The 23,726-nt window shown below is 43.1% G+C and overlaps 1 protein-coding gene and 1 non-coding gene across 2 annotated transcripts in view; one reads left to right on the forward strand and one right to left on the reverse strand.

The window, feature by feature from the left end:
- LOC120019010 (tumor necrosis factor receptor superfamily member 21-like) overlaps window positions 1-19,524 on the forward strand; it is a 33,605-nt gene extending 14,081 nt beyond the window's left edge. Inside the window, exons 4-6 of the mRNA XM_038962196.1 lie at window positions 10,444-10,709; window positions 18,310-18,520; window positions 18,864-19,524. Coding sequence (XP_038818124.1) covers window positions 10,444-10,709; window positions 18,310-18,520; window positions 18,864-19,093 — 707 coding nt within the window. The 3' untranslated portion in view covers window positions 19,094-19,524. The remainder of the gene's footprint in view (window positions 1-10,443; window positions 10,710-18,309; window positions 18,521-18,863) is intronic.
- Window positions 19,525-20,049: 525 nt separating this feature from the next.
- Window positions 20,050-20,102, reverse strand: LOC120019779. The gene has a single exon (XR_005472388.1). It is a non-coding gene; the product is annotated as a U7 small nuclear RNA (small nuclear RNA).
- Between the last annotated feature and the right edge of the window lie 3,624 nt (window positions 20,103-23,726).

The following is a 23,726-nucleotide window of genomic DNA, read 5'->3' on the forward strand; positions in this document are numbered from 1 at the left end:
ATATATATATATATATATATATATATATATATATGTGTTACCATTAGTATACAATATTACCTCAAGTATTTATATATTTCTGATACTAGTCACTTTTCAGCCCTGTTTACATGTATAGTACCAGTCCAGAAGTTTGGACACACCTACTCATTCCAGGGTTTTTCTTTATTTTTACTATTTTCTACGTTGTAGAATAATATTAAAGACATCAAAACTACTAAATAACACATATGGAATCATATAGCAATCAAATTATAAAATATATTTTATATTTGAGATTCTTCAAAGTAGCCACCCTTTGCCTACACTGACACTCTTGCATATACACACACTCACACTAACACCCTCACACAAACACCCACACACTTAAGGCCAATCCAGACACTATGTAGACGGAGGGTACGGAGCGTAGCGCAGTGTTGCAATGTTGTTTTTTGTCACAAAATGGGTGGCTCCCTTGTCATCCGACATACTGTAGTTTTTTTCGACCTGGAAATTGAGAATTGACAGATCATTTCGAAGACTGAGGGGCAGTATTGAGTGAGTTTCGTAACAGAAGTACTGTCCCTGTGTCTACATCACATCTTTTCCGGTATCCCTTCTGGTATAAACTCGGAAGAGATGGACGTGCTGCTATTTTGCCTCTACTACTTGCTATTCTACTTGCAAGCTTCCTTTTTTGTGCTTTTATTTCAAGATTTGCTACATGCAATTATGTCTCTGTCCAGTTTTGAGGAGCGTCTGTGCGAGCTGGTGAGACAATACGAGAACCTCTACAACCCTTCCAAGCACGCAAAAGACAACAGCTGGAAGGAGATATCACAGAATGTTAACACCGATACTGATATCAAAGAAACATAGAAAAGATTCGGGACCAGTATTTTTGCGATCTGAAAAGAGTGAAGGAGACGAGGAATGGGGCTGCTGCTGGTGTGTACTCCTCCAATTGTCCGTCAACTGGATTGGCTTCGTGTTTACGTGAAACATCATCAGACAGACACCAATATGCCATATACGGTATGGACTCTTGTTATGCAGCCGAGTCCTTTTGTACAGTGTGTGTGTTTGTGATCTTATGTTTAGGTGACCTAGTTAGAACATGTGGAATCAGCTATTTTCTGGATGGGAGAAATTGTGAGTGGGGCATATACAGTGACTAGTTCAAACATCAGAAAAACAGACACTGTGGTGTGTGTGTGTATGGGCTAATTAGATTGAGATGTTTATGAAATCAGTTCTTTAGAGTAAGCATTTTCACTCAAAGGAGCCCATGGAGATGTTTTAAGATTTGCTTGCAATGCAGTCTAATGTATTCGCCATATGCTTGTCGGTGTTTGATGGGGGTGGTGTTTTGGACAGCACAGAGACAGAGCTGAGCCCTGAGGGCCCATCTACAGGTGGTTCATCGCCCATTGGTTCATCATCTCCCCAACCAGGTTCATTACCTCCCGGCCCCTCTCCCCAACGCCCTTCTCACCAACACCCAACACACCGTCCAGGCACGCCCTGCAACTCCAAGAAGCTGAGGATCCTTTGGACACTGACATTATGCAGCGAGTTAAAGAAACGCCAGCAGGAGTTACAGAAACAGCAGCAGTGTCCAGACACGGTCATGGTACCATGGACAGTGTCTATTCCTCCTAATCCATGTCTCCCATTTGTCAGGGACATGACAATGTACTTTCACAGGATCATCGATCAGTACTGTGTGTCCGCTTGGTCCACTCTCGAGTGAGACAGAGCCGTCCATCTTAACCCAAAAACTGGTGTTGTGTGCCTTTTTTCTTATTCACACGTTAGGGTGTTGGGTAATTTACTGTTGTTAACTTTGTTTTTTTTTGTTTTTTTCCCCCCTTTCATCACACTTTTCACCTGTGTATTACCATAGCAGGAACGTCTCCATTAAAAGACCACTACACATGACCATGTTCAACCTTGTTGTCACGATCGTTGTTGTAAGAATCGGACCAAAACGCACCGTGGTTTGGGTTCATCATCTTTATTACGTGAACCGGCAAAAAACAATAAAGAACAAAACGAACGTGAAGCTATGCAGTGCTCAAGGCAACTATACACAAACAAGATCCCACAACAAACCCAGTGGGAAAAGGCTGCCTAAATATGATCCCCAATCAGAGACAACGATAAACAGCTGCCTCTGATTGGGAACCATACCAGTCCAACATAGAAAACAAAAACACCTAGATAGGAACACCCCCCCTAGTCACACCCCGACCTAACCAAAATAGAGAATAGAAAAGGCTCTCTATGGTCAGGGTGTGACACTTGTGTTATGTTGATTAGGGAAATGTCTCGAGGGTCTAGCCTTATTGTCTACAGATGGACAGCCATTCTCACCCATGTACCATAGTAGGAAGGTCTCCATTGAAAGGCCTCAACACAAGGTTGTACATGGTCATGTGTAATGCTGATTAGGTAAATTACTCAAGGGTCTAGCCTTATTGTCTACAGATGGACAGCCACTAATTTGAAGGCCACTACACATAATACAACGTTAGGTAAATGTCTTGAGGGTCTAGCCTCCAAAGAATATATGACAAACTAAAACCACACAAGGATGAAGTGACTGTCATTATGGTAGTCTTTATTTTGATTTGTAAAGTGTGAATAAGAAAAACAGCTAAATCTAACAGCAAAACCAAGTGTGTAGCTCACAATATGACATAAAAACAGTCATCAACCAGAGGAAGAGAACATATGTGCCACATGTGTTCCAAACCACACTCCAACATTTACTGTAGGGTGCCACCTGTGATAGCAGCATGCTGGAAAGACACTTGACCAGCTGGTGTGAGGAAGTAGTCCCTGAGGTTGTTGCGCACGTCTCTATAGCAACTCTGTCTTCCAACATGTATCTTGGGTCCAGGAAGCTGGTGTCCCCTTGTACCACCTGTCTCCACTCTCCTGGATGCAGGTCCCCAGTGGGTGTGGAGTAGTCAACAAACGTGGAGTGGATGTACTGTGTTGATGACTCTGTGTTGTAAGCGTCTGTGGTGTAAAGGTAGTTGTGGAGAGCCACGCAGGCCTTGGTCTCAGCTTTCTCTGGGGCAACCTCAAGGGCTCGTCCCATGATCCTTCATCTTGCAGCAAGGATCCCAAAGCGGTTCTCTGAAATTCTTCTGGCTCTTGAGTGGCGGTAGTTGTAGATTTATTTTGGTATCATCAAGGCCAGAATAAACCTTTCAATTAAAGAAGCGTTTCCATTAGTATTGAACAGGAACATGAGGCTATCAAATGTGTGCCGTGACATCTGTGTAACCTATGCTTTGGACCTAGGCCCCCATCCTCTTACTGGAATGCCAGATTACTTTTACGTGAGGCATATCATTTCAATGTCTATATTGGTATCATTTTCACATGTTAGGTTACGGCCTTATTCTAAAATTGATTAAATCGTTTTTTTTTGTCTCATCAATCACACACAATACCCCATAATGACAAAGCAAAAACAGCCTTTTAGAAATTTTTGCAAATTTATAAGAAAACCCCCCAAATAGGGCTATCTTCTGTATATCACCCCTACCTTGTCACAACACAACTGATTAGCTCAAACACATTAAGAAGGAAAGACGTTGCACAAATGAACTTTTAACAAGGCACACCTGTTAATTGAAATGCATTCCAGGTGACTGTGTGAGTGTGCAAAGCTGCCATCAAGGCAAAGGGTGGCAACTTTGAAGAATATAAAATGTCAAATATATTTAGATTTGTTTAACTGTTTTGGTTACTACATGATTCCATATGTGTTATTTCATAGTGTTGACGTCCTCACTATTATTCTACAATGTAGAAAATAGTAAAAATAAAGAAAAACCGTTGAATTAGTAGGTGTGTCCAAACCTTTTATTGGTACTGTATGTGTAACTGAGATATGCATGCTAATGTTTTTAAATGTATGTCAATTGTAATATTTTGTCTGTAATGTATTTTTCGCTACGTGTCGGACCCCAGTAAGACTAGCTGTCGCCATTGGCGTCGGCTAAAGGGGATCCTAGTAAATTAAATCAAATAGATCAACATGTGGCTTTAATTCCAGTTTGTCTAGAAATTAATAATTGATATGTTAAATGCACTTTAAATACGTTTTTATTTGCTCTAGTTCTATTCTTTAACTTAGATTTTTAGTAGAGATGAAGACGTGAATTGTAACGGCTGTCGTCTTCCTCGTCTGAGGAGGATAAGTTAGAAGGATCGGAGGACCAATGCGCAGCGTGGTAATTGTTCATCTTACTTTAATAAAGGTGAACACTCAAAATACAAAACAACAAAAGTGACAACCGAAACAGTTCTTTCTGGTGCAGACACACAAAGACTGAAAACAACCACCCACAAAACCCAACACAAAACAGGCTACCGAAATATGGTTCCCAATCAGGGACAACGGTTGACAGCTGCCTCTGATTGAGAACCATATCAGGCCAAACACAGAAATAGCAAAACATAGAAATACAAACATAGACTGCCCACCCCAACTCACGCCCTGACCATACTAAATAAAGACAAAACAAAGGAAATAAAGTTCAGAACGTGACATGAATCCAACATATCAATTATTAATTTCTAGACAAACTGGAATTAAAGGCAGACTAAGTCAGTGGTACAGATGGAACTATCCAAGTCAAAGATGGGTAGGGTGTCTGGGGGGTGTCGTGTGTCAGGGCTCTCACTGTGTGAAGTGAAGAGATTAGCACATTGTACCTGTCCGCTCACACCACGTGAGAATGTTCCAAGAATGTTAGTGTATAGTAGGGATGTGGACATTACGAAGATAGAAATGGACAACTGAAACTTGATCAGTAGTCTAACCGTGATTAATATTCAGCCTGACTACATACAATTGTCTATTCAACTTCCCTTTTGTGTTACTCACGAAAGGCATTTTGAAAGCATTAGAGAGAGCAATCTGTTAACAATTGAGTCCTCAAGGAAAGTCCTCAAGGAAAGTCCATGATAAACTGCTTTGGTATTTACATGGATTCAGGCTGCTATGTTAGGATTTTCAGCATTTAAAATGTTTTGTCCATTTTTCACACACACACAAGTGGCAATCAAGAAATTAAGTGCACTGACATTTTTCACATATTTTTCTTTACTGTTGTCTTAAAATAGTAGTAGTAGTAGTAAGATTTTTATAAACAATGTCCAGATATACAAATAATCTGCATTTTTACTGCGTTGTTTGTCTACATTCAGTTCCAAAAAAGAGAATTTAATTGTATTTTAAACTTCAAACAACAAGTTAATTTACAGCATGTTTTTTAAAAAGGATTATAGAATGTTTATCAACTGGATGCCAAGTTTTACATTCAGACCATGTGTGTGTTTGTGTGTGTGATTACACAGCTGTTTACTCTTTTGAACAAAACAGTTTGTTAATTTGTCCAAGGTGTATAATTGGCTACCCTGAAGGCTGTAATGTCTATTTACTAGAGTAGTTAAAACACTCCTAATAAAAAGTGGAATGGGAAACATAAAGAAGGCGAGATTATACAAATAGCGAATTCTTTCATACGAGTCCAGAAAGTGATGTGAAGGGCGAGCAGGGTATACATAGTGCAGATGAAATGAATCCCCCGTGTGAGCCTGCTGTTTACGACGCCCGGGGGGGGGGGGGGGGGGGGGGGGTACATAGGAGGCCGTGCTGCTCAGCTCCAGGGTGGGCCAGGCCACAGGGACAGGCAGGGAAGCAGGGATAGGACCTGGACTGTGGCTGTGAGTCAGTTGGGCCTGCTGTGAATTTTGTATTATTATAATTTTCATGCAGACGGATTGGATTATGATACTTTACGTTCATTTTGTTTAGTGTTTTTTGAATGACGGCAACATTTTCTACAAAATGATAAAAACTGAGCAAGACTTCACAACCCTGGGGAGTCAAAGAGATTGAAACAATGAAAGTGACTGAGCAGCAAGCTGGTCTTATGCGACCAATTTGTCTCTTCCATGAGGATGACTTGGGCTCCCGAGTGGCGCAGCGGTCTAAGGCACTGCATCTCAGTGCTAGAGGTGTCACTACAGACCCTGTTTTGATTCCAGGCTGTATCACAACCAGCTGTGATTGGGAGTCCCATAGGGCGGTGCACAATTGGCCCAGCGTCGTCTGGGTTTGGCCGGGGTAGGCCGTCATTGTAAATAAGAATTTGTTCTTAACTGACTTGCCTACTTAAATAAAGGGTAAATAAAAATGACAAGCTTACTTTGTCACCAGCAGGAATCCCCAGAGAGGCTCAGAGCAGATGGACTGGAGGGGAAAGACTGCATGGCTGCTATTGTAGCCTCTTTGTCATGCAGCCCTCTCAACTCAGACCTGCTGTGGCTGGTTTGCTGTCTCAATGGAGTTTTCCAATAAAAATTTTACAGCGCCCCCACTTCCCATTAGGGTCTGTGGTACTGTATAAGAGATGAACCACATTCCACATTGTCTGACCACCTCTCAGAGGCTCTACTTGTAATAGATGGAGACTACATGACTGTATGTTTGTGTTGTGTTGACTCTGAGTAACCTGTTGAAAAGCCTTGCAGTAGCCACATTTCTCTGCTCTGCAGGCAACGCTACATTGCTGTGAACAAACTGTTTTAATTTTAAATTAGTTTTATTTAACTAGGCAAGCCATTTAAGAATAAATTCTTATTTACAATGACGGCCTACCGGGGAACGGTGGGTTATAACTGTGACACAACTTGTCGCCTCATCTCAATGCACCATCATCAATGTGAAAACTCAACCTATGTTTTACATCTAACTAACAGATGAAATTTGGAGTCTTTATTACTTTTGAGCGTTTTAAACCCTCCTCCGTCCCGTTACTATTTACTGATTGGCAGCCATTTTCGGTCAGCTATCCTGTAATTTGTTTATATTCAATCTGCCACCACTGTAATCATGCCAGGGGGTTGGGGTTAAGGAAACTGACTATTGTACACATTCGCTAGCATACTGAATTATACATGTAGGTCATCTATTATATCCAACTAAAACAGAGATTGTATTTCCCCCTAGCCTAGCTCTGTCACTTTGTTTTAATTCTCTCTAAAGAAGGTGACAGTAGGCAGGCTCAATAGGAACTGTCACAAAAGGCTTCAGGTGTCGGTCTCATCGTTCAACACAAAGTCGCTTCGTGGCACGACTCTGACCTCAGGGCAGGACAACCATAGTGTAGCCTTGGACTCGACCAGGTCACAAGCCAACCACTGCAGGTTTACTGCGAGTCAATCTCCCAGCTACAATCTCTCCAAACCGACCCTGTATTATGCACTTTGGATGTTTGGGCTTTGATAGTAGATATTAAATCAGGGATCACTGTGATCGTTATCAAAATTGAATTATTAATGATGTTTCTGTCACGTTCTGACCATAGTTCTTGTGTGTTTTGCTTGTTTTAGTGTTGGTCAGGACGTGAGCTGGGTGGGCATTCTATGTTGTGTGTCTAGTTTGTCTGTTTCTATGTTTGGCCTAATATGGTTCTCAATCAGAGGCAGGTGTTTTGTGTTGTCTCTGATTGGGAATCATATATAGGTGGCTTGTTTTGTGTTGGGGTTTGTGGGTGGTTGTTTCCTGTCTTTGTGTTTTCTCTGCACCAGATAGGGCTGTATCGGTTTGCCACATTTGTTATTTTATATTCGTTGTAAGTGTTCACTGTTTATCGTTATATTAAACATGTTAAGCACTGGCTACGCTGCGTGTTGGTCCGATCCCTGTTACACCCTCTCTTCTCGTGAAGAGGAGGAAGGCTGCCGTTACAGTTTCTCTGCACATTATAGTTCAGTCTGCATAATGTGGCTTCTTGTAGTCTGTGGAGTGAGGTTTGGGTCAATTCCATTTCACTTTCCGTCAATTCAATTAATGAATTGGAATGAATGTTACATTTTGTTAGTAAATTGGAAATCCCCCCATGTTTTAATGAAGGTTTTGTTTCAATTTTAATTTATTCAAGTTGAATTATGACGCACATACTTATCTTTCAATTGAATATGGCTATGCCTGCTGTAACGATAGTCTATGTCGTCCTCCTCATCGGACGAGGAGAGGCGAGAAGGATCGGACCAATATGCAGAGTGGTTAGTTTCCATGGTAATTTAATAACACGAAAACAATATGCGATACAAAATAACAAAATGAAACTACCGTTACAGACCCGTGTGGCGAAACACTAACAAGGAACAAACACCCACAAAACACACGTGAAACCCCGGCTGCCTAAGTATGATTCTCAATCAGGGACAACGATTGACAGCTGCCTCTGATTGAGAATCATACCAGGCCGAACACACAAAACCCCAACATAGAAAACAACACATAGACAACCCACCCAACTCACGCCCTGACCATACTAAATACATACAAAACAAGGGAAAACAGGTCAGGAACGTGACACCTGCAGGGATGGCACAGTTTCACAGACACACAGACATGGGGTTTTTCTGCACCTGTTTGCGAACATGTTCTGTTTTGACTGAGTAAAGTTTTAACACCTGGGGATGTTTGTGTCTGCCTAGCAGTCTGAATATATATTAGTTAGGCTATTCACGTCTGGGACATTTCCTGTTATAACAAATGCTCCCCCCGACATATTTCTGCCACTTGGCTTGTATTTACAAGTCAACATGTTCTGCTGCGTCCCTCAGAAGTGTGACTGGAGCCAGCCAGGCAGGGTGTGGTGTAGGATATCCTTCAGATAAGGTCCTACAGCTTCAGAAAGGCTATGGTTGGGTGAGGAGGAGAACCCCATGTCCTCTTTTTCCTCTTGTGTCGTTTCACAATAAACAAATTGAGGCCACTTAGTACTATTTTTACATTAAAACCAACGAGTATGCATTTTCTCAAACCTATCATAACACATTCATCAGTAGACCATGACGTAAGGACTAAAGAGAGGTATTTCTAGCATGAAAGACCAAAGGGGACCGTAAGATGGATTTATGCATTGTTTGTTATCCAGATGCCATTAACAGCAGGGAGTTATAGCATGCCATGCTATTGCGCGGACCTTAAGCAAGTATGCATATGTCAAGGCATGAGATGATCCAATGTCTTACAGTTTGCACATTTTCCATTTACAGTTTCACAACAATATTGCCCTATCAAAACCCACAATTATCTATGAGTAGGTCCAGTAGTTTTCCAGACCATCAGGGGGAAAAACAGGCCCTGTTCCCTAATTATAAGCTACAGGGCACTGGGTTTATTTCCCAGTCAGTTAACATGGTCAGGAGAAACTCTGGGCTCTATCTCTGAGCTTAGGCAGTGTCTTATACCTTGGTAGTGGCCCTGGCTGAAAAGGACAACCAACCTGCTGAGTCTGCAGCTGAGCCTAACCATGTTCCATACTGGCACTAAGGACCTTTGTTTCAGCACCAGCTACTCTCACACATGCCTATTGGGATTATCAGAGAGAGATTCTGAAAGAGCATTCTCAACATCATTTCAATGGAGTGTCTATCTTAGATCAGCAGTGTAGTACCACTACTTCTACTATTACTACTACTTCTACTATTACTACTACTTCTACTACTTCTAATACTACTACTACTTCTACTACTACTACTTCAACTACATAGGCAGTGTTACTTTAAAGCACAAAAAGCCGGACAGGAGGACAGGCAGGCAGTTCTTCAAGGGGCTTTGAACCCATCAGGAGGTTGTCTTCATATACTGAAAGTAACACTTCCTCCATCTGGTTGAGACCAGTTCAGCTTTATGAGTCACGCTGAGTCTGTCTGGACAGGGTGTGCAGAGGGAACAGATGGGCTGCCAGTTCTGAGGTGCGGAGAGGTGGAGGGTAGTGGAGAACTTCAGATGCATCTGCTAAGGTAAAGCTTGGTGAGAGATCACTTTCAGAGAGTGTATTCCTGGATCCACTAGTTTATGACGGTGCATCGCTCATAAGCAGCAACCAGACGTGCAGGCCGGCTAAAACTGTTCTGATTACCCCCTAACTGAGACCTTAGGCTTAGGGTAACTGAGAGGTCATAATCCTTATGTAACACACACATACAAACTCACTCTCTACATCTCTACAACACAAATCTTAGATTCACTGTGTTCACTTAATAGCATTTTATAAGAAAGGAACAATGGCTCAGTGTGGTTCAAGAGGACCCATTTTTTGTTGATGCACTAGTCATAGTGTTGACTATTGCTTTTAACTGATACAACCTTACAATTAAGGAAAAATCAAGTAATATAATTGTATGCTCTTTTAATTTGATTTCTAAGTACTTAATGGGCATAATTACTATAAATGAAGGAAGGGCTGAAAAGTCTGAAGGGGTAAATGATCATATCATGTCTCATGATCAACAGAGTCCATGTGAATTAGTGATTGACTTATTAGTCAAGAGTGACATCCATTGTTAATCAATGGCTCCAGTCTATTTCAGACATCGCATAAAATGTACCTGTTCTCTCCTCTCTTTACCCAGGTGTGGACATCCTGAAGTTGGTGGCAGCTCAGATTGGCAGCCACTGGATTGACATGTACCAATCCCTGGCCAATGCCACGGAGCGTGAAGTGGCAGCATTCTCCAACGGCTACCAGTCAGACCACGAGCGTGCATACGCTGCCCTGCAGCACTGGACCATCCGCGATGGGGACGCCAACCTAGCCAAGCTCATCAACGCCCTGCACCGCCACCGCCGCATTGACGTGGTGGAGAAGATACGGGGCATCATGGAAGACAATCCTCAGGTAAGCCCTACTGGCAAAGAGAATCTGTTCTGTCCTCCAGTGAACTCTCCCATCTTGAATCACAGGTGGGCTATTTGGGCTAAATGGCACTCCTCACTAATGAGCCTTCAGGTTCTCATTTTATCTCACCAAATCTCTAGAGTACAAAGTCACTCACAAAGTCACTCAACGTGAACGCAAACATAGAAATCACATATGGGATCACAACGTTAATTTAAACAAGTCACAAGAGTGGTGACCAGCCCTCCTGCCTTAAGGGAAGGGCCCTCGTGACTGTCCTGGCTTGGCGCTACTGTACAGTACAGAGGTCAACGTAGAGAGACTGGCCAGTAGCGAAAGTGGATCATTCATCACGCTCCACTTTTCTCCTAACTTCCTCCCATCTCTCAGATACATATCATATTATCCCCATGTCCAGTGACCTTCTCTGCTCAAGGTTAGATTCTTACAGTTAAGGGCTTGTTATGGTCGTCTTATGAGAGATATTGAGACCCGGAGATATATCTTACAGGCTGCCTATTGTAATTCTGCTTGTCGTCACTACTTAATAATCCTTGGATGATGATAATATCTAGTGTGGTTTGTCTCAATCAATGGTGGAGGAGATTGCAGGTAATAAATCATTTGGTGAGGGAGGGAACAGGGAAGCAGAAGCACAGTATGAGTAGGGAACATAATGTGCTGGAGGCTGCTCTCTCCCCTTCCTCCCTCCCTTGTTTTTCCTCAGTACACTCTTGGCCATTTCTACAGATTTTCTCCTCATTCCATTGAATCAGCACTGGGTCATGTGTTATAAATAACTTAAGAGTAAACCACCAGGAAATGGTAATTCATGAGGAAAACTCTGTAAGGAGGGATGACCATTCATCATGCAGTGTGCCTCTTATTGGTACCAGACAGAAATGCTGCAGACAGACAGTATTGTAGGTGTACACATATGGTATTCTTCCTTAGAGGTATAATATACAACCATGTGGTTCCACTGACGTAAGACTTCCCCATCCGTGTGATTCATAAATGAGGTGTCTGTGTGTGGTGATTCCACCAGAGTGGGCTGGCTGCCTTATGTATGGGAGGGATGGAGCGAAGGAGGGAGGGAGGAAAGGAGAGAGGGAGGGGATACTGTTTCCTGCTGCCACCCCAGTTTTGTTAATTCATTAAGACACATCTTGGAGCTATCCTCCATGACTGGGTTGTTTTTAAACAAACCGCAGGTGGTGAGCCCCAAACATTGCTGATCTGCCTCCCCAGCTGATATTCTCTCATTCCAATAGTGTGATTTCATCATAGCTGTAAGGCAAGGAGCCTGAAGCAGAAAGGACAGAGGCTGATCCAAGTTGTTTGTGCGTGTGTGTGTCAGCATGTACTGTATGTGTCAGCGTGTGTTGGTATGCATGTGGAGCATGTCCTCCTGTTTAATCTTGCAGATGACCATAGCTGCAGTGTGAGCTGAGCTTTGTCTCTCCTCCTGCCCTCGGTCTCAGCTGGTTAGGGCTGACTGATGGAGTCACTGTACTGTCAGTGTTAAATGAGGCCTAGCCATAGACCAATGATGCTGAAGGGCCTTTGAACACTGTAGTAGTTTACCCTAGGACACAGAGATATATCCTTTTACTGATAATGTCACCGCAAAAACAGTTTTGCCCCAGCTAATGGTCAAAATAAAGTGTTTTTACTTCTCACTGTCTGTTTCTTTGCAGCTGCAAAAGTCTAGGGCACGTGTTATGATGCTTCAGTCAGCAAGGAACCTGACCAACATGACGTTATGTCAGACAAAACACCCTCCCCATAAAGTGAAATGAGTGTAGTTGGAGCCCCAATCTGCTCAGCATGTAAGGTATTTCTGGGGCACCCTCCCTCTCTCCTCTGTGCCCCAGACAGACATGTTTTAGCCTGCTCAAAAAAAGCACTCAGTCATCTGAATGATGCATTTAGAGGAAGAGATTAAACATCACAACACATTGGCTCTCTGTGGCACGCAAGACCTCAGGTCAACTCCTCGGAAACAAACTGCTTTAACAGAATGAAGATTCTCTCTTAGTGCTTCAGTGGTTGTTGTGTTAATCCCCGCTTGGGAAAAAGTATTGTCCTAAAGGTCCTAGCCAGCTGCCTCTGTCTGTTTTCTTCTTCTTTCCCTCTGGTCCTTCCTCTACTCCCAGTAGGGGCTTTTCCATCCACACCAAGGCCACTTCTCATAATACGAGTTCTAGCCTCCCCTTCAGGCACAATGCTACACACGGAATCCAATTTCAGACATTATTAAGTGTTTACTACTCCCATTAAAGGTCCATTCATTCGTTCAGAGGCCCAGGTGCATTCTCCAGTCTGCACAGGAAGATGGTGCCGACAGACATGGTTCCCCTATTTCTAGCTCCTAGCCAACTTTGCAGTATTTAAAAAATATTATTTCTTATATTATTTGCTCAGAACATTTCTTGCATTATTACCTACAGCAGAAAATAACTTTTGGATATTAGATTGGAGATCAACCAGCAATTTGACCAGAAATTCTATTTCCCTGAATTTAATCCTTTGTTTGAACTCCCCAAGACAGTTCCCTTCTTCCCAGGGGCAGCTCCAAGACTCCGCTGCTGGAGAACAGGAATAAGGAGTGGGCTCCTAGTCAGACTCTGGAGGCATGCATACCATCCACCACTTCCGTGTATGTTACTCGCTGACGTTAAGTCCCTGGACAATAAAGTAGACGAGCTCAGAGCAAGGATCTCCTTACAGCGAGACATTAGGGGCTGAAACGTACTCTATTTTATGGAATCATGTCTCTCTCCGGATATACTGTCCCCTACCATTCAGCCAGCAGGGTTCTCTGTCCATTGCGCGGACAGGAAGAAATAACTCTCCAGGAAATAGAAAGGTAGAGGTGTATGTTTCATGACTAACTACTTGTGGTGTGATTGTGGTAATGTACAGGAACTCAAGTCCTTTTGTTCTCCCGATCTGAAATACCTCACCATCAAATGCTGACCGCATTACCTCCCAAGAGAGTTTTCTGGCTCTCAAGGAACTACACTCAACTTTATGCAAACTGGACACCACATATTCTGAGGCTGCAATTATTGTAGCTGGGGACTTTAATAAAGGAAATCTGAGGAAAACGCGACCGAACTTCTATCAACACATATTCAGTGCTACTCGCTCATCGAGCATTCTTGACCATTGCTACTCCTCCTTCCATGACAGCTACAAGGCTCTCCCCCGCCCTCCCTTCGGCAAATCAGATCATGTGTCAATTTTGCTCCTCTATGCTTCAAGTTTATTTTGATCACCTAGACTGAGAAATGTCCCGGGTTGCCTCAGAGAATAGTATCGACGTATAAACTGAGTTGGGGACTGAGTTCATCAGGAAGTGCATAGAGGATGTTATCCAAACAAAAAAACGTGGATGGATGGCAGCATTCCTGCAAAACTGAAAGCACAAACCACCGCATTTAACCTCTGCAAGGTGACTGAGAACATGGACGTGTACAAACAGACCAGCTATGCCCTCCGTAAGGCAATCAAAGAGGCAAAACAACTGTGTAGGGACAAAGTGGAGACACAGTTTAACGGCTCAGACACAAGATGTTCAGTATGTGGCAGGGACTCCAGACATGGATTATAAAGGGAAAGCCAGCCTTGTCGCGGACACCAACGCCTCGCTCCCGGACAAGCTAAACACCTACTTTGCCCATTAACCCTCACAATGCTGCCGGCCCAGATGACATCTCTAGCCGCATCCTCAGAGCATGTGCAGACTAGCTGGCTGGAGATTTTACAGACATATTCAATCTCTCCCTATCCCAGTCTGTTGTCCCCACTTGCTTCAAGATATCCACCATTGTTCCTGTATCCAAGAAAGCGAAGGTAACTGAAGTAAATGACTATCGCTCACTTCGGTCATCATGAAGTGCTTTGAGAGGCTAGTTAAGAATCATATCACCTCCACCTTACCCGACACCCTAGACCCACTACAATTTGCATAACACCCCAACAGATCCACAGATGACGCAATCACCATTGCATTACACACTGCTCTATCCCATCTGGACAAGAGGAATACATTTGTAAGAATGCTGTTAATTAACTACAGCTCAGCCTTTAACACCCTCATCAATAAGCTCGGGGCCCTGACTCTGAACCCTGGACTTCCTGACGGGCCGATCCCAGGTGTTGAGGTAACAATACCTCTGCCACGCTGATCCTCAACACGGGGCCCCACAAGGGTGCGTGCTCAGCCCCGTCCTATACTCTCTGTTCAGCCATGACTGCGTGGCCATGCATGTCTCCAACTCAATCATCAAGTTTGCTCATGACACAACAGTGGTACGCATGATTACGCCTGTTTCACCGCCTGGTATGGCAATTGCACCGTCCGCAACCGCAGGGCTCTCCGGAGTGTGGTGCTGTCAGCCCAACTCATGACTGGGGGTGCACTGCCTGCCCTCCAGGACATCTACAGCACCCAGTGTCACAGGAAGGTCAAGAAGATCATTAAGGGCCTCAGTCACCCGAGCCACAGCCTGTTCACAGCACTACCATGTAGAAGGTGGAGACAGTAAAGGTGCATCAAAACTGGGACCGAGAGACTGAAAAACAGCTGCTATCTCCAGGCCTTCAGGCTGTTAAATAGTCACCACTAGCCGGGCCTCCGCCCTGTACCCTGCCCTGAACCTTAGTCATTGTTACTAGCCGGCTACCACCCTGTACTCTACTGTGCAACCTTAGAGACTGGTGCCCTATGTACATAGTCATTGAACACTGGTCACTTTAATAATGTTTACATACTGTTTTACCCATACATACTGTTTTTTGATAGTTCATACTAGAGCGATACACAAATGAAACACTCCAATCGTGAATCAGTGATTATTTTCTGGGGAAACACCACTTGTCTCCTTGGAAGTGAGATCCCCAGAAAAGCAGTTAATGATTTAAAGGCCCAATCTTAGTGTGTTTGTGTCCCCCCTCTATCCCACCCCCAACCCCTCCCCAGAGCGTGTTTTTTCATAATGCATATGTACTGTAGCTAGGTTTCCATCCAATTGGCGACTGATGTTCATGTGAATATTCTAAAATCTGCATAAAAACATTATGCGCATTTTTCAACCAGAGATGTGTTTCTATCAAATTGCCTTGTTTCGCATAAAAGGCTGTGCGTGGTGACGTAGTGCACATAAAAACAACTTTTGCCGTTAAATTCCCATGAACCAAATAAAAAATACAAGTTAAATGGGTTTCCATCGCTTTTTCAACTGGTTTTGTCAGTAAAAATGCTGCGCTATATAGCGAATGTGCCCACTCTGGTCTTGGCACATGCTTTCTAGCCAACAGCTGGCAGATACAGTGCGCGTATAGCCTACATGATGAGATTATTATGGACAAAAGAGTGATCATTTTTATTTGTCAAACTGCAGGCAAGCATCTATCTTCATGTCACCAGAATAAGCCCCTGGATATTTATTGGAAAGGAGCATCAAGCTCATCACCGTGTACTTTCAGGTAGGCCCTTCATCACATCTGTTGGGGAAGATGTTTAGTATCAGCTGGAAAATCAGTGGTTGCAGCGTCACAAGTAAAGGCTCTCTTGACCCACACAGGTAAAGGCTCTCTTGACCCACAATGTCTTTTGATATTGCAGTTTTTCCATAGCCTGCTGTATTTTGCTGCTGAACAGGGTTTATGACTAAACATGCAACACATCTCTCCTAAGCGCCAAAATTTGTAGCTACTCACATTAATTAATCACAGCTACTCTGTAGATTCAGCAAAATATCAGTGTTATTTGTGATCGAATTAAAATGTGGATGTTCTCTGTGTCTCTGATGCCTCAGCAGTTCCTCCCTACACAGGGCCAGACCCCCTAGCGTGTCTATTGTGTGTTTGAGTGTGTGCGTGATTGTGTGATGCGTGACAATGTCCCTACCCTGGGGTCTGCTGTGTGTGTGTTGACAGGCTATGTCAGTGACTCAGCCAGATCACTGTCTCTCCTCTAATGACTCAGTCACTGGCTACTGACAACTCAGAGAAGCATCTGGAACGGTGACACCATTTCCCCCTGTTTTCTCCTAATTCTCCACGATGAGTCGATCTGAGTTCAAGTATTTTTAGTCTCCAGGGGATTCTCTGGAGGGTTAGTTGGTCGGTTTTGTAACAGCTGTTTGTAACATAATTTGGCCAGGGCGGCGTAGTGCTCCAGTCATCGTAGACGTGTCATTGCCTGCCTATCTGACCTAGTGCACAGAGGAACTTGTTATCAAATAGGGGAGATAGCAGGGGCTGCATATGGATCATATACACACGCAGAAGTAAGTGAGGTCTGTCTGATGCCACATCAAGCTGTTTTATATTGGATTTTATGTTCGCATCAGAAGTTTTCCATTGCACTCCCATCACCTGCATGAAATTCCATTGTGTTTCTGTGAAGCCATATTGAACTGTTCTATTGGATTTTCAGCACCCTGAAAGTTTTCCATTGCATTTCCATCGCCTGTATGAAATGCCCTTTACCATTTCCTTCGTGCCTCACTCACAGCAGAGCCTTTTTTTCTACAGTTCCGAAGTCAAAATGTAAGTCTCTCAAGAGCTCATCCAGTCTATACACCACCAGTTCACTACATTACCATACCGAAGAAGACTGTTATTTATGTCTTGCCTGAGCCCTAGGGCAAGCACAGTGGTGTACTATACCTGGTAGTGTGTGACTGGGCCCATGTGGTCTGTGGGCAGTACATTCCTGCTCTGTCCAAGTCCACAGAATCCCTTTCATGTCTGGCCGGTTGTGTACACTCCCTGAGGCAAGGAGAGAGAATCACGGATGGGAGTGGGTGGTCTGGGGCTGTGGGTTGGCCCACTGTGTCACCTGACGCGGGCTGCATGGGGCTGGGCACACAGGAGCTCCCTGTCCTCTCCCTGCACTGCGTAAAATGGCCTGTTTCCAAACTTGTGCAGGTGTATCCCAAAGCCTAATAATAACCACTTGTACCATAGTAGGCATAAGTCGTGATGTGTAAATGATTCAAAAGTCAGCAATTGCTAAAGAAAGTCACTGACTGTCTGTGACATGACAAGCCTGAGCACTCAGCTCTTGAATTGCTAATAGTTGATGACAATGGTGAGGTGTGAGTGTCAGGATATCTTCCAACTATCTAGCAATCTCTTTAGCGTTGGCACTTCTCAGCATGTCACTGGCTGGACACAATTGCAGTCAGGATCAAAGTCACCATTGAGTGGTGTTCCCACTATCAAACAGTCGCAAATTGCTTTTGAGTCATCACAGATACCATACTTTAAATCATCAGAGTGGCAAGCAAGACGCAAGAGCCTTCAGAGGTGTACGGATAACTAGGAGTACGAAACTGGGGTATTTGGTGCAGTGGTCTGTCCGGACAACAGCGTGACTCAGAACACTGCTTTCTCAGCCATTGGTTTCCAACACGGACACTGACCCTCACCTCCCCTCTCCCTCTCAATTCAATTCAAGGGGCTTTATTGGCATGGGAAACATATGTTAACCTTGCCAAAGCAAGTGAAGTAGATAATATACCTTTCTCTCTCTCTCTCTCCATCTCCCTCTCTTTCTCTCCTCCCCTCTCCCTCTCTGCAGTTTAATCTGAACCAGCTGATGACTGTGAATGTAACCCCGAGCCACAGTCCTGTCCACAAGTCTTTGGAGTCTCCTGGGGTGGTGGTGGAGCAGTCTCCTGTGGACCGGACCAAGGGCTTCTTCCCCGACGAATCAGAGCCTCTGCTCCGCTGTGACTCCACCTCCAGCAAAGACTCCGCCCTCAGCAGGACCGGCTCATTCATCACCAAAGGTAAGCACATATTATGACACAGTTCTGTTTCAGTAATTATGCTCAGCAACTGGCTCCTACAGAGGTGACGTATTTGTATTTACTGCCCCCTTCTGGTTATAAAGTGCACCTGATTTCATACTCCATTATAGCAAGTCATCAACTATGAAATCTTTGAGAAATACGTCTAAGTCATCATAAGGATGACTGGGATTTTATTCCCAGCAGCAGAACGTGACTGCTAATTTAGTCATTCATGATTTCCTATTTTATGGACAACAACAAGCTGTAGCTAACATCCACAGTATGTTGCAGTCTATCCTCCTCATTCTGACATTTTCTTCCTCTCCTCTGTGACTTCCAGAGAAGAAAGACACGGTGCTGCGTCAGGTCCGGCTGGACCCGTGCGACTTGCAGCCCATCTTCGACGACATGCTGCACATCCTAAACCTTGACGAGCTGCACGTCATCGAGGCGATCCCCATGGCAGAGGACAAACTGGATCGCCTCTTCGAGATTGCCGGGGTCAAGAGCCAGGAAGCCAGCCAGACCCTGCTGGACTCGGTCTACAGCCACCTGCCTGACCTCCTATAGGCCCACTGCTGTGATGCTACAGACCTATACTGTGGTCAGGGGACGCCCCACTTCCTTCTGCTGCAAACCCCTCCTTTTCGGTGTGGCTACTTGGGTGTGGCTTCCTCCTCTCCCCACCCCCACAAATACTCTTAGGTAAGCTAGTGAGATGCTGCTTGATTCTGGATAGTCGTCTACACGCCTTCATGACCGCCAATCGGCTATCCTCCATTCCTAGCAGCCTGACTTAATCCCCCACTAATACCATGGTCAGGGAGCCTCCCTTTTTTTCACCTTTATTTAACCAGGTAGGCTAGTTGAGAACAAGTTCTCATTTACAACTGCGACCTGGCAGTTGTAAATTCTCTCTCTTCTCTCTCTATGATCCTGCACGCTCTCACCCCCAGGCCAGACCATACAGCCACATGCCTGACCTCTTGAAGGCCCCCCCCCCCCCCCCCCCCCCCCCCACACACACACAGCCCCCCATGGGGAGCCTGCCTACCTGGAGGAAGGGCAGGACAGAGTGGCCAGGCTCTGTAACCCAGCCTGGAGTTCTGGACAGACATAGCACCACCATCACCATTATGCTCATTAAACCATAGCTATTGCCCTTGTGTCAATGTAGCATTAAACAAGTGTTCTCTTTACATTTTTGAGATTGTTGTGGGTGTGTCATCCAGTGCTATAAACCCATATTTATGCAAGCAAACTTCAACAACACACTCTCATGCACAATGTCTATAAATGTCAAACATCCCACATGAAGAAATACTATAGTCTACACTATGGTAGGAATACTACAGTATTCACTGTAGTGTTTTTGCTAACTTTACTGTAGTATTTACAGTTTACTATAGTATAAATACTGTAGTAAAAACAAACAGTAGTGTATACTATATTAATTACGGTAATGTTTTTGCAGACTGTAGTATGTACTGTAGTGTTTTTGTTGTATTATCTTTGACATAGAAGTGGGGGGCATTCTCCTTGAAGAAACCTACTAGAGAAATACTAAGAGCAAATTTTCCATAACCTGTAGGTAGTGCTGGGTTCTGACACGGAGAGTTCAGATCTTCTACTCTTTTCTATAACCATAGGGAACACAATATATGGTCTATACTTGGCATGTAGGTTTCAAACTTACGGGTGGCCCAAATTGGGACATGGGGGAGGGGAATGGGCAGTATGTACAAATGATATACTGTAGTATATACTACAGTTTAAAAGATTTTTTTTTTGTGGACTGTAGTATTTTTGCTGACTTTTTTGTAGAATTTACTAGTGTTTTTTTGTGTATAATACTGTAGTATTTATTATAGTATTCTACAGTACTACAAAATTCTATACTAAGTCCTACACATGATCGAGGGATACTACAGTGTATACAATTTTATAGTATACTACAGTTTACTACATACTTCTATAGTAAATACTGTAGTATTCTAGAACAAACTGTAGTATTTTTTTATGAGGGACACTACGACACACACTCATGATGCACAATGTCTTACACTAATAGTATGTAATATGATTGATGCACTAATTATTGTTCTTTGAGTAACATAACCATTTCATCTGTATGCATTCTGCCATATGTGCTTCAATGTCTCTTTGAAATGCTGTTTACTTACATGTCACACATATTTTTTTTCTACATTTATTTTGAGTATTACCATTTCTGTTTTTTTAGCTTTTTGATTTCTTAGCAACTATGTTTGTCATGATTTCAAGGGCATTCTGATATGTCCCAGCTTGGTGTAATGAGACCATCTTACTGGATGTAAGATATGCATAGTTGCTCCATATTCTACTTGAATCTGACAGTCATCTTCTGGATTGTGGTACTTGATTAAAAAATAACAATGTACAACTATAGTTCCTTTTAAATTCAACATCTTAAAAAAAGCACCACCAAAAAACATGTTGCTGTGAAGTGCCAGTATTCAACTCACAGATGTTAGGAAAGGAACACAGACTGACTTTTTGCCAAGCCAATCATATCAAGCTATTCTGGTGCTAGACTTGAAATTCTCTATTTGGGCATAATACCAGGATGATATGGGGGGCTTTCAGGACAATCGCTACTAAAGTATTCTGGACTTTGCGAAGGGTAAAATAGATGCAGCTGCTCTGGACTTTGTTGGACTGAATTGAAGTGTTGTTTGAGCTGTCCACATCGCTGTTGGGTCTAATGTAGGAGTGTGAAGGTAAGCATATAGAACGAGTCTGAAACGTTGAAGTTGAGGTATACTGTACATGTACTCTGGTGGCTGTTTTTAAAACATAACACGTGTAACCAGTACATTTACTATTATGTAAAATCTTAAATCAACCAATTAAAGTTAAAACGTTTGTCATAATGTGGAGTGTGTGTCATACTTACTGTATCTCTCTTTCAGCAATAATTTGTTACAGTAAACAGGTTTCCATGTAACCTTTTTATGCGAGTTATAACGACACAAGGCGAGACTCAGATCCAGACACAGGCGGCAGATGGTTTGAGCTCTGATATTTATTATAGTCCAAGTGGTAGGCAAAAGACAGGTCGGGGACAGGCAAGAGTTCATAGCCAAGTCAGAGTCCAAAACGGTAAAAGGCGGCAGGCAGGCTCGAGGTCAGGGGCAGGCAGAGTGGTACGGCAGGCTGGCTCAGTCAGGACAGGCAAGGGTCAGAACCAGGAGGACGAGAAAAACAGAGACTTGGGGAAAAAACAGGACCTAAGAGAAAAACGCTGGTTGACTTGGCAATAAAAGGCAAATTAATTACTTAAAAATCATACAATGTGATTTTCTGGATTTTTGTTTTAGATTCCGTCTCTCACAGTTGAAGTGTACCTATGATAAAAAATTACAGACCTCTACATGCTTTGTAAGTAGGAAAACCTGCAAAATCGGCAGTGTGTCAAATACTTGTTCTCCCCACTGTATATAGACAGGTGTGTGCCAATCCAAATTATGTCCAATCAATTAAATTGTAGGACCAAGTTGTAGAACCAAGTTGTAGAAACATCTCAAGGATGATAAATGGAAACAGGATGCACCTGAGCTCAATTTCGAGTCTCATAACAAAGTGTCTGAATTCTTATGTAAATAAGGTATTTCTGTTTTAAAGAATTTGCAAACATTTCTAAATACCTGTTTTTGCTTTGTCATTATGGGGATTGATGAGGGAAAAAATTATTACATCAATTTTAAAGTAAGGCTGTAATGTAACAAAATGTGGAAAAAGGGAAGGGGTCTGAATGCTTTCCTAATGCTCTGTATCTATACCGAACACAAATATGAACGCAAACTGCAACAATTTCAAAGATTTTACTGAGTTACAGTTACATATGAGGAAATCAATCGATTGACATAAATTCATTAGGCCCTAATCTATGGATTTCGCAAGATTGGGAATATAAACTCAGCAAAAAAGAAACGTCCTCTCACTGTCAACTGCGTTTATTTTCAGCAAACTGTGTAAAATGTGTAAAAATGTGTAAATATTTGTATGAACATAACAAGATTCAACAACTGAGACATAAACTGAACATGTTCCACAGACATGTGACTAACAGAAATGGAAAAATGTGTCTCTGAACAAAGGGGGGGTCAAAATCAAAGTAACAGTCAGTATCTGGTGTGGCCACCAGCTGCATTAAGTACTGCCGTGCATCTCCTCCTCATAGACTGCACCATATTTGCCAGTTCTTGCTGTGAGATGTTACCCCACTCTTCCACCAAGGCACCTACAAGTTCCTGGATATTTCTGGGGGGAATGGCCCTAGCCCTCACCCTCCGATCCAACAGGTCCCAGACGTGCTCAATGGGATTGAGATCCGGGCTCTTTGCTGGCCATGGCAAAACACTGACATTCTTGTCTAGCAGGAAATCACGCACAGAACGAGCAGTATGGCTGGTGGCATTGTCATGCTGGAGGGTCATGTCAGGATGAGCCTGCAGGAAGGGTACCACATGAGGGAGAATGATGTCTTCCCTGTAACGCACAGCATTGAGATTGCCTGCAATGACATGTGCATTCAAATTGCCATCAATAAAATGCCATTGTGTTCGTTGTCCGTAGCTTATGCCTGCCCATAACATAAGCCCACCGTCACCATGAGCGCTTGACATCAGCAAATCACTCGTGCACACAACGCCATACAGTGCCTTGCAAAAGTATTCATCACCCTTATAGTTTTTCCTATTTTGTTGCATTACAACCTGTAATTTGAACAGATTTTTATTTGGATTTCATGTAATGGACATACACAAAATAGTCTAAATTGGTGAAGTGAAATGAAAAAAATAACTTGTTACAAAAAAATTGAAAAAATATAAAATGGAAAAGTGGTGCTTGCATATGTATTCAACCCCTTTGCTATGAAGCCCCTAAATAAAATCTGGTGTGACCAATTACCTTCAAAAGTCACATAATTAGTTACAGTTGAAGTCAGAAGTTTACATACATTTAGGTTGGAGTCATTAAAACTAGTTTTTCAACCACTCCACAAATTTCTTGTTAACAAACTATAGTTTTGTCAAGTTGGTTAGGACATCTACTTTGTGCATGACACAAGTAATTTGTCCAACAATTGTTTACAGACAGATTATTTCACTTATAATTCACTGTATCACAATTCCAGTGCGTCAGAAGTTTACATACACTA

Source organism: Salvelinus namaycush, chromosome 24 (assembly GCF_016432855.1).
Source record: "Salvelinus namaycush isolate Seneca chromosome 24, SaNama_1.0, whole genome shotgun sequence".
Lineage (NCBI taxonomy): Eukaryota > Metazoa > Chordata > Actinopteri > Salmoniformes > Salmonidae > Salvelinus > Salvelinus namaycush.